This window comes from Puma concolor, chromosome A3 (assembly GCF_028749965.1).
Source record: "Puma concolor isolate L17-30 chromosome A3, mPumCon1.1.hap2, whole genome shotgun sequence".
NCBI lineage: Eukaryota > Metazoa > Chordata > Mammalia > Carnivora > Felidae > Puma > Puma concolor.
Window position 1 is genome coordinate 68,698,938 of NC_141669.1, and position 12,547 is coordinate 68,711,484.

The following is a 12,547-nucleotide window of genomic DNA, read 5'->3' on the forward strand; positions in this document are numbered from 1 at the left end:
GCATGCAACCCTACAGACCTCGTAGAGGTTGCAAGTGGTACTCGTTCATATGGTTATGTGATCATTTCCCCCAGCATTGCTTCCCTTTCTCTGTGTTGAGGTGCAGAAGGAGAATGTTTAGATTGATCCTAGGGATTGTCAGAGCAGAGACGGAAGAATTGAGGATGATTAAATAACATAAGGGATGGGCTCATGGAATCTGGTCTGGTCAGGAAAGGAAACAGGAAAGGAGGGGACCTGATAGACTAGTGGCAGGAGGAGTCACAGGACCTGATGTCTCCAGGACATTAAAGATTGGGTGTAATAGCAGTAAGGGAGAGTGAAGTCTGGAAGTATAGTGTACGTTGGAATTTAGAGACCCAAAACCATGGGCCTGGAAGTGGTGCAGAACTGTGTGAATGCTACATTTGCCTCCTAGACTTTGTGGTAGATGTGATGCGGGTGGAAGAATGAGAAAATTCTATTTGAGAAATTGGTCAAGGAAGTGATTTCCCTGTGAGGACAAGAAGTGGAGAGAGTTTTCTCTACAGTGTTCTAGATGTAGGAAAGTTTGTGGTAGAATGGGGGTTCTGGAAGACTTTATGGAAAAATTTTAGGACAGTTAAAATTTGCTTTATAATATTGAGTTTAATTTTTTCCTATTGTCTCCCCTAAATGGAGTAGGGAAGTAAAGAATGGATTTTTATTTTCTAAGATTCTGAGACTGTGATTCATTCTTTCATCTGATAACCATAGGAAACTGCTTAGGCTAGATGTTTTTACTTAATTTTCAAATATTCCATGCTCCAGAGAGGCATCTTAAAGGTGGGATACAGGAAGATATAATTGATTATCAATGATTAAGTTCCCTTCCATTTTGTCTTTTCTCTACTGGTGAAGTAGTTTTAGTTTTTGAATTGAATTTTTGTCTTTTTGTCTTTTTTCCCTCTTAACACACATGGTCCGATGCTACATATCCGTATGGGTTAGGTCAAGTATTTCCCAAAACGAGGTGTGTGGTGGGACTGACCATGCAACCACATTCATTTGCTTTAATGAATTGTAGTTAATGTGTGGTCATTCAGTAGACTTGTGATTACGTTATCCAGTTCTCAAAAATTGATCAAGCGGCTTAAAAAGATTGCTGCCTGGGGCACCTGGGTGGCTCAGTTGTTTAAGCATCTCTCTCTTGATTTCTGCTCAGGTCATGATCTCATGGTTTGTGAGTTCCAGCCCTCTGTTGCCTCTGTGCTGACAATGCAGAGACTGCTTCAGATTCTCTTTCCCCTCTCTGTGCCCATCCCCCGTTCGCACGCCCTCTCTCTCAAAATAAATACATAAACATTAAAAAAAAGATTGACGCTTTTAAAGAAAGAGCGTTTTATGTGGATAATACTTAAGGTACAAATAACCATAGAGCTGTACCCCTGCTCTTTATCACATAGCCATGTTCTCTGATTAAAAATAATGACCACCTGGGGTGCCTGGGTGGCTCAGTCAGTTGAATGTCCAACTTCAGCTCAGGTCATGATCTCACAGTTTCGTGGGTTCGAGCCCTGTGCCGCACTCTGTGCTGATGGAGCCTGGATCCTACTTCAGATTCTGTGTCGCCCCACCCCTCCCCTGCTTGTACTCTCTCTCGAAAATAAATAAACATTAAAAAACAAAACAAAACAAAACTTGATGACCACCTAATCTGAGCTGACAAGAATTTTAGAAATATCAAGAAAAGTATTGAAAATATGGTTCACCATTAGTAATGTTAACAGTGAGCTTTGACCTTAGTATGTAGCATGCCTTGAAATATTAGGTAATGAAAAAAGTAATAATCAGCAAGACACTCTAAGCCATGAAGACAAATCTGTGACTTTTTAAATCACTTTTTAAGTCATGATGTTCAATCCATTATTTTTACAAATTTTACTAAACATGATGATAAATGCTTACAAATCTTTTGAAGTTTTCTTTTCTTCTTTTTTTTTTTTTTTTATTTATTTTTGGGACAGAGAGAGACAGAGCATGAACGGGGGAGGGGCAGAGAGAGAGGGAGACACAGAACCGGAAACAGGCTCCAGGCTCCGAGCCATCAGCCCAGAGCCTGACGCGGGGCTTGAACTCACGGACCGCGAGATCGTGACCTGGCTGAAGTCGGACGCTTAACCGACTGCGCCACCCAGGCGCCCCGAAGTTTTCTTAATCATTAGTGAAAAGGCAAAAAGTCACATACTATTGGGGAAACATGTTCTTGCTGCCACAGTAAAACTGGCTAGAATAATATGGGACAGAATAAAACCCATTCCTTGTTAGCTAATAATATTCAAAGGGGCACAGATAATACTGCTAAAGAGTTAAAGAGTCAAAAATCACTCTGCAGGTAGGAAGTATAGTATACTAAATTGGAGGTATACTAATTTATTATTATAAATATATAATATTTATAATAGGTCTTGGCTTAGGGTATTTGTGAAGATTCTGTTTCAGTCATAGTTAACTTTTCTGGGAGCCACTAAAGGAAATATGTACCGGAATGGATATGTTTATAACAGTAACGACTTATTTAATAGAAAAATGTTTTTTGGAAAATCTGTAAGAATGACTACTGATGGAGTGGCTTACTCTTCTGTAGATGTTAGGAAATAGAGATAACATCATTCATGAAATGAGTTCATTGCATCATTAATAGGCTAATACAGGAAAGGGGTTGAAACCAGAATAGCACAAAGTAATACCGTGGTGGACAGCTTCATAAAAACTTGACTTTTGAAATATATTAGAGTCTTTGTAGTACTTTATAATGAGATGGGAGTAACCACGATTATTTATACATACAGAAGTGTGCTCATTCTCTTGGTGTAAGAGTCAAACTTAAAGATGGATTATATAGCTGGGTTTTTTTGTTTGTTTGTTTTTTGTTTTTTCTAAAATAGCAATGTTCCAGTCTCCTGAACCAAATTCTTTTTCTTGGTGATAAATAGGTGTCAGTAGTATGAAACCTAGTACATATTTTTTAAAAATTCTGTTGATTTAAGGTAAAGATGACATTTTAAATGAATGAGAAAGAAACCACTTTCTGAAAGAAACTGCTATGGGGAGATGATTCTGAAAACATCCTGGGAAGTACTTCTATTGTACATGCTTTTCTTGCCAAAAACAATGTGTCACCTAGAAAAACTCTTATATTGACACCTTTAAAATACTTGGAAACCATTTCCCTGGGTTTTGAATGCATTTAATAAAGATGCAAAGAAGTAAAACTTTCTCATTAGGTTATAAACTGATATCAGGAAAAATACGAATTTATTGGGTGGATTTTGATAAAAGCTTTTGCCTAATTGGTAGATGGCGATACTATGCCGATTAGTTCACCTAAGCTACAATGTACCCTTCCCATTTGTACCTCATCTTTTTAAAGATATTTCTTTAAGCTACATCATCCCTTATAATCAAGTATCAAAATAAACTGGACCTAGAACCAAATCTTGGAATTGCCAAGTCACTAAGAATTTATAGAACTTAGTCACCTCGCTGTTGTTAAAATATTATTATTAATATTTTTAGTAAAAGTAAAAAGAATTTTATACCTCTAATAAATAATTATTTTAAAAATAGCTACACATATGTACTCAAAGACTAATTGAGTGTACATTCAAAACATTTGCAGATCACTGGATTACATGGTATCTAGGATTTGTATGTGATATACTTTATAATATGCTTTTGCAAATGTGTTCCAACTTGAACCTCTTCAACAACTTTGGTGCAGAGAGGTGACATCATGTCTGTTTTATAGGTAAGGCATTATGCCCTTCTTACACAGGAAGAACTCAAGGTCAAAGTATTTAAATGACTTGCCCAAGGTCACATAACTTGTTAATACAGACAACTGCAGACAGATCTTTTTTATGTGTGGTGCTCTTTCCATTCGTTCTGTTCATAGCTGTTCTACTGGTCATTCTCCATGTTTTGATTTCCTGCCCTAAGCTATCTGTTAGTTATTTCTCAGACCCCTCAGGTAATTGCCTTTTGAATGTTGTTTAGAGTTTTTGGTTGTCATCAGTGGGTAAGAGAGACTATGCTAGTAAATTAAGAAAGACTGGGAACAAAAGATAGAAGCCAACCAGAAAATATTTTTTTATTCTTTTTTTTCATTGTTTAAAAATACTTAATTTAATTTAATTTTTTAAAAATTTACATCAGTGCAACAATGATTTCAGGAGTAGATTCCTTAATGCCCCTTACCCAGAAAGACAACATGTTAATGATGGAAATATAAATTGTACTAGATGGCCCAGAAGTCAAATGAATGCATTTGATGTGGAAAGCCGTACAGAGGAACCACAGAAATACAGTCTAGGCAGAAAGCTCATTTGAATATTGGCATAAGGGCTGACTAGAGATGATTGGTTGTGGAAAATATAGGTAGCGGGTATGTATGATGTACATGTAGTTCTGTGCTATAGGAAAGTTGGCATTGATAAGCATAATGAGTTAAGAATTGTGATGTTTAGTTTTAATCATTTTTCACCTTAATATAACTTCATATAACATGTAGCCTTTTGTTTCAATTGTTCTGTGAGTACATATTAAACAAAATGAACAAAATTGAAAAATTCTGTATAGGAATGAAAAGTGAAAGGTTGTATGATGCTATTGCATCTATAGATAAAGAAGATTTATCATGCTAAATTGAGTATGATTGATTGGGTCAGAAAAGTGACTTAAAACTATAGCATGGCTTCAGACATCATTTTCTAAGCTACAATCAGTGCCATAATCCAAGAAGGCAGAGATGTATTTAACAAATTAAAATCTGGATTTAACAGGTTTTCATGAAAGTATGTTTTTACATACATCTTCTGGACTATTTCATATTATAAATTCAAGGCATGGCTTGATCTTCTCTCAGCCTAGTGGTAACACATCTGGAAATACTACACATCACTAAAACTTTCATAGGAATGCTTTGCATGCTTTGAAATACTGTATATATGATTATAAAGTTTCCTTAATATTCATTGGTATATTAAACTAAGATGGCACTGAGGGGTATATTATTGTCTATGTTAATAATCTGCAGATGAAAGACTCCCTTCAGTTCAAGTGAATACAGGTCTTCCCTCTAACTGTTCACAATGCCATCAATCTCTTGTGCTTACAGGAGAAAAACCAAAATGGTACAATTAAAATTGTAATCAATGTCTGAAGTGACTACACCTCTCCCCCCCAACCTTTTTTTTTTTTTTTTTTTTGTATTAAAGAATGGAAAGATCTTCTGAAACTTGGGATAGTTTCAGTGGCTTAGAAGATGTTAGAGAATTATTTTGGTCTTATCACACTTTAAAGAATCCTAGACTTGGAGTCAAATCACCTGGATCTGATAGCAGCTATTTTGTTGTTATACCGTGTCAATCTGGGCAAGTGGGGTAAACTTCTCATAGCAGATGTGTACTGTTCCAGTTGGGCTTGCTCACAAATGATTAAGTTTCCACATACGTAATAGTCTAAACAAATAAGTGGTTTATTTAGCTTTGAAGATAATGATACAGTGGTGTAGTCAGATGGCCTGGAAAGGCTTGTGGTATTGCAGGAAGCTGTGGGGCATCCAGAGGAACTCTCCATAGCCCGAGGAGGCTGTAAGTTAGTGTCCTCTGTCAAGTTGGAGAAGCTGGAGAGGCATCAAGAATCCCTTAGCCCCAAGAGCTCTCCTCCAGGTTGTATAGCCATATCGTTTATCTTCCTGCTGAGTGTGTATCTGTGTTAACAGGAATGTGCAGAATGATGAGATCTCAACTGAACAAGATGCATATTAAACTCTGACTGAATATAAGTAGAAGTTCTCTTAACCAACCTCACTTTAACTCACACAACCCAATCTTGTCATTTCCAGTTTCATTCTCATCTGACTGTGCCCACGGTGTGCTCAGTGTCTGTAGCTGATAGCTTGCTCTCTAGTATGCCAACATGCTTGTGTCCCTACCAGCTGAGTTGTATGCTTACTGAGAATCAGTTATGCTTGTTTCTAAAGCTTTTATGATATTTGTGCATACCCAGTGACATTAGGACCAATTATCATTCCTGATCTCACTGGGGAAGAGGGCTTCTTTATATGTAACAGTTCAACATAGTCAGCCTACTTGTTAAACTTGAACCTGCTTACTCTTTTGGAAAAATATGGGCATTTGCAGGTTGGGCATGCTTTTTATATGTATTCTTATCTCTGTGTTGCTTCCCTTCACTGTGTTTTCCCATCTTACAAGTGAGAAAAGGATTCTCCCTTTACCTTTGCAGAACAGGGTAAAATTTAAACAAGATATAGATATGAAAGCACTGGAAATATATGTGCAGTGGGGGGTGCCTGGGTGGATTAGTTGGTTAAGTGTCCAACTCTTGATTTTGGCTCAGGTTATGATCTCATGGTTTGTGAGTTCCAACTGTGTGTTGTGCTTAGTGTGGAATCTGTTTAGAATTCTCTCTCTCCCTGTCTCTGCCCCTCCCCTGCTCACATGTACACTCTCTCTGTTTCTCAAAATGGATAAATAAACATTAAAAAAATGTGCTACGTATTGTAGATGTCATAGTCCTATTTATAATGGGGAGTCTATGAGTTATGGTTTAAGAAAATTCTCATCTTTTCTTAGATTCAGGTTTTATGTACAAAATCAGATAACTTCTTTGGCATTTTGAAACACTATGGTTTGAGAAGTTTCCCAGTCTCTGAAAAAACAACTTAAGCCAATAAGCTTAAACTTAAAAGTTAGGTGATGACTTAACTTTTGTGGTTTGGAAGGTGTTGAAGATGTTGGAGAATTAGTATGGCAGGGCCTACGGGGTCTTACAGTTTACAGAACCCCTAGGCATGGAGTCAGACCAGCTGGTTTCCTGATAGTACTTGCCTTTGCTGCTCTGATCCCAGTCTGTTAACCATTGTTACATTTCATGAGGATTTTATAGAAGATTTCTTTGACTAATAAAAGATGTTAGATTTGATTCACATAAAACCAATAGCTGTTTATAGTGCTCTTAGTTTCCATGGACGTTAGCTTCTTTAGTTAACACTTTTCATCCGAGAAAATGAAGCTCAATTTAATATGCTAAATCTACTTTATCTATATAGCATCTTGAACATTTCATTCTTATGTAGAATATTTCAATTTTCTTAATTAAGTACATCTGGATTATCTTTTAATTGGTAACTAGCTTTTGACAGCAGTAGTTTTTTTTTTTTTTTTTTTTAACGTTTATTTATTTTTGAGAGAGAGAGACAGAGTACAAGCAGGGGAGGAGCAGAGAGAGAGGGAGACACAGAATCCGAAGCAGGCTACAGGCTCTGAGCTGTCAGCACAGAGCCCGATGCAGGGCTCAAACTCACGAACAGTGAGATCATGACCTGAGCTGAAGTCGGACGCTCAACTGACTGAGCCACCCAGGCGCCCTTTGGCAGCAATAGTTTTAAGTGTGTGTGCATGTTTTGAGGTCATCTGCACTTGAGTTTGAATCCTGGCTCTACCATGCACTAGATGTATAACCTTTGGAAAAATTACCTAATCTTCTTATCTCTGTATGAGTATGATAATGTACACCTCATAGGGTTAATGAAAATAAAAACAGTGTGTGTGAAATGTATAGGTATGTGGCCTAATAGATAATCAATGTTCCCTTTCTCTCTGTGTCTATTTTAAAATATCAATCTATGTTGTGGATAAAAAGAGGAAAGCTTCTATAAATTACTCACTTATTCACTTGATGGGGTAGGTCTGGAGACCATTTGCAGTGAAACAGAGAAAGAGGGATATAGTATTTGCTGCTGTGGGTGTCTATCATATGTAAAATTAGTTAATTCATTTCTTAAGTACCAACTGGTATTGCCACATCTTTAGAATGTGAACATTTATATGGCCCCGAATACTGACTTTCAGTGTGTGGCCAGCAATTGCAGACATGAACCAGGTGAAGGCTGTAAAAAGAATAAAAGGAATGAATAGTTTGTCAGGGTCATCCTGACCAGAGTAATCTTTCAAAAGTAATCTAAGTAACATATGCCTTCTCTTTGACTACAAAGAATTGGGAAATTTTAAAAAAGAAAATTAAAAAAATGTTCATCTTTTTTTGTTTCTCCAGCCTGTCTTCCATCCCTTACTCACCTTTGTCGTTTGGAAATTCGGTCCTGTCTCAAACCAGAACACCTACGATCTGACAGTTTTATCTGTCAGTTGCCACTTCCGAGAAGTCTACATAATTACTTGCTCTATGCAGAGGTTCTGAGGATGAATGAAGTTCCAGCACTGACAGCTATTGAAGATGGAGAAATCAATGAAGCTACTTAATGCAGCTCCTGTCTTACTCCGAAAACTACCAAAACAAAGAGCCATGCAGTACAAATTCTTCATGATTTCATAGTCGTAAAAGATGATTTTTGTTTGTGTGGTTGGTTAGGTTTTGAAGGGACAGTAGTTTAATGTAAATGTTTACAATTGGGCTTTCTGGTAAAAAATACTAAAAACTTCACTTATGTTACTTTATTGCAGATTCACCAGCACATTTTATGTTGTAAATTCATTTATGTAACTGTTTTCCACTTTATTCTGTTAATGAACTATGAGGCTGCTTCTAGTGCTGAACATGGCATATTTCCATTTACGATTCTGTGTTTACCTCGGGCTAGGAGCTTAGAATGGACTGCATAAAACTTTCCTGGAAGTGTACACATAATGGGGTTGAAGCTATCATCATCATCATCATTATTATTATTATTTTATTTAAGGTTGACTATCTCTTATGTTTATAAATAAGTCCATTCTCATCTCTTAATTTGGTCAGTTTTATGAAGAATTGCTATTCATTGGCTTTTCACAGATAAACTCAGGGGAGAATTTTTTTTAAAGAATATAGAAAATGAATAATTTTGCTGTTGTTGTTAGTTTTACCCCACAGTTCCTTGATACTGTCTTTGGTTAAAAGAAACTCCATTTCTGCAATGGCAAGAACAGATCTAAACTCAAAGATAGGCTCAGTTGAAAAAAATTAGGTCAGTATTGAAATAAATGAGCAGTTAACCACATTTAGAGTACTAATCAGGAGACTAACGGGCATTTCTGTGGCACCATCTTTAAAGAAAGAAAGCTATGTATTTCTGAGTCTCATAGTATCAAATAAAACATTCAAGCTCCATTCAGCCTCTATCAGAGGGCAGCTTTGATCCTATGAGGCAATGACTGCCAGTTATATTCATATTATAGTGTTTTTCCTTTTTATTATCTAGATAGGTTATAAAATAGTCCTTGATCCTATGAAATTTAGACCTCAGAATCCTAGGGTAATGAGACACCACCTCACTGGTTTTACAGTTGTTCAATATGAATCTATAGTCAGAGAGGACTAAACATTGGATCAGGTGAGCTACGGTAAGATGCTGTCAGGACCAACCTTGAAAGAAAATTTATGAAAGCATTACTGTCATGACAGACAACTAGAAATTGGGTCCAGAGGAGGGCAGGTCTTCTATCCTGTTGGGATTCTGTGGATTGAAATAGATGGGAGTATGTCAGGTGCATCTCTGAAAGGCCTTTGCTATTTGATAATAGCAGTGGATGAAGTCAGACCAAATGATGGAAGCAATGTTAAGGTCCAGATGGATGACTGAACTCTGTGCAGATTAGAGCTATAGTTGCTGCCTGTGGGTGGAGATAGAGTTTGAATGTGGGTATACAGGCAGAAATAAGTATAAATTTGGAAAACCAGGTGGAAATTCTGATACTTAATAAAGAAATTCCAAGGATGTATGTACTATGTAGTAATTTTTAAATGTCCTAATCTTTATTTTTCCAAACTCCAAGTCTCTGATTTTTAACATAACTGGTTTATTATTACAGCTAGATGCACATAGAATGTTTACATTTGAGGGTGAATCTTCTCGCGTTTTTGTTCATGTTCAAATATGTAATAAAAATTAAACTATCCATAATATCATTGAGCTCTTGTTCTTAAAAATCTGAAAATGGGGGCACCTGGGTGGCTCAGTCAGTTAAGCATCTGACTCTTGGTTTTGGCTCAGATCACGATCTCACATGGTTCATGAGTTTGAGCCCTGCATTGGTCTCTATGCTGACAGTGTGGAGCCTGCTTAGGATTCTCTCTCTCTCTCTCTCTCTCTCTCTCTCTCTCTCTTTTCCTTCACCTCTCCCTCCCTCTCTTGCTCCTTCTCAAAATAAATAAACTTTAAAAATTTTTACGTATTTATGATTTTTATGACTTACAACAAGGATTCAGTGAGAAATGTGAAAGTATCTACAGGTAGTGAGTTAGTTAAATCTAGATCAAATCTAGATCAAAATGATACCTCTGGTTAGTGTGAACCATAAGCTCTGACCTACATGCACAATAGTGCTTTAATACTGTACATTTTTATTTTTAAAATTTGTGCAAAAATAAACTCAAAATGGATGAAAGACAAATGTAAGACAGGAAGAAATCAAAATCCTCAAGAAAGCAGGCATAAACCTCTTTGATCTTGGCCACAGCAACTTCTTACTCAACATGTCTCCAGAGGCAAGGGAAACAAGCAAAACTGAACTATTGGGACCTCATCAAAATAAAAAGCTTCTGCACAGCGAAGAAAGTGATCAGCAAAAGTAAAAGGCAACTCATGGAATGGGAGAAAATATTTGCAAATGACATATCAGATAAAGGGCTAGTATCCAAAATCTATAAAGAACTTATCAAACTCAACACCCAAAAAACAATCCAGTGAAGAAATGGGCAAAAGACATGAATAGACACTTCTCCAAAGAAGACCTCCAGATGGCCAACTGACACATGAGAAGATGCTCAACATCACTCATCATCAGGGAAATACAAATCAAAACCACAATGAGATACCACCTCACACCTGTCAGAATGGCTGACATTAACAACTCAGGCAACCACAGATGTTGGCGAGGATGCAGAGAAAGAGGATCCCTTTTGCACTGCTGGTGGGAATGCCAACTGGTGCGACCACTCTGGAAAACACTATGGAGGTTTCTCAAAAAATTAAAAATAGAAATACCCTACGACCCAGCAATTGCCCTACTAGGTATTTATCCAAGGGATACAGGTATGCTGTTTCGAAAGGGCACATGCACCCCAATGTTTATAGCAGCACTATCAACAGTAGCCAAAGTATGGAAAGAGCCCAAATGTTCATTGATGGATGAATGGATAAAGAAGATGTGGCATATATATAGAATGGAGTATTAATCAGCAATCAAAAAGAATGAAATCTTGCCATCTGCAACTACATGGATGGAACTAGAGGGTATTATGCTAGGTGAAATTAGAGAAAGACAAGTATCATATGACTTCACACAGATGAGGACTTTAAGACACAGAACAGATGAACACAAGGGAAGGGAAGCAAAAATAATACAAAGATGGGGCGGGGGACAAAACATAAGAGACTCAAATATGGAGAACAAGAATGATTTCTGGAAGGGTTGTGGGAGGGGGGGATGGGCTAAATGGGTAAGGGGCATTAAGGAATCTACTGAAATTGTTGCACTATATGTTAACTACCTTGGATGTAAATTAAAAAATTTTTTAAAGAATAAAAAGGAATATAAAGTAAAAAGAAAATAAAATATTTGTGTATGTGTTTTAATACTTTCATTTGCAAGTCACAGTGAGCCTATTGAACACTGTAAAAAAAAACAAGAATGCTGTAGTACTGTAGTTCTCTAATGGTGGTACTTATTACCAGAGCAGGACACAGATCAGTTTTAATAATGACTGTCAACATTTTACCCTCCCTTGATAATATGTTATCCTTTAAGTTTTTTTATTGTTGGTCATTCCTGTCATTGGATATTTTTCCATGATCATTTGATGGAACAGTGGTAACCTGAAGGTTGTTTCTTTATATTTTCCTCTCTTTTTTGCCAAGTAGCAAGTGTCTTGATGTGAAGCATTCTGGTGGCCCTAGTTCCCAGAGTGAGTCACACTCCTTTGTGTTCAATGACCACCCATGACAGTGATAATCCTTGATAGGCAGCCTAAGTGGCATATTTATGTCACATGACCAATTGATCGCTCTATCTTTAGATCTGTTCTTCCCACCTAAGTTCATCTATAAATCTGTGTGAAAATTGTATTTTATAGATCTTCAGGTATTATGTCAGGTATACCTTGAAAACATACGAGTAGTTTTGATTGATTACTCCCTAAAATTCTACTATAATTTTGTTGGTCCTCAAAAATGTAATAATGTAAATAATACAAATGTAAATAATGACGTCTTCTCTGAAACAGTAGACTTGGTGGTTCCATTAGCACGGGATACAGAAAGAAGTTGACATAATCCACCTAAAAGTTTGCCTTTCCCTTTTAAACTCTGTATTCTCAGGGGTCTATTCCCCTAATTATATTTCTTTTTTTTTTTTAATATGTGAAGTTTATTGTCAAATTGGTTTCCATACAACACCCAGTGCTCATCCCAAAAGGTGCCCTCCTCAATACCCATCACCCACCCTCCCCCCCCTCCCACCCCCCATCAACCCTCAGTTTGTTCTCAGTTTTTAAGAGTCTCTTATGCTTT

General features: G+C 36.9%; 1 protein-coding gene across 4 annotated transcripts in view; it reads left to right on the forward strand.

Moving 5' to 3' along the window:
- ASB3 (ankyrin repeat and SOCS box containing 3) overlaps positions 1 to 9,940 on the forward strand; it is a 116,476-nt gene extending 106,536 nt beyond the window's left edge. For all 4 annotated transcript variants that reach the window (XM_086701113.1, XM_025932280.2, XM_086701116.1 and 1 more), the window contains one exon: positions 8,098 to 9,940. In XM_086701113.1, coding sequence (XP_086557239.1) covers positions 8,098 to 8,303 — 206 coding nt within the window. In that variant the 3' untranslated portion in view covers positions 8,304 to 9,940. The remainder of the gene's footprint in view (positions 1 to 8,097) is intronic.
- The last annotated feature ends 2,607 nt before the right edge of the window (positions 9,941 to 12,547 follow it).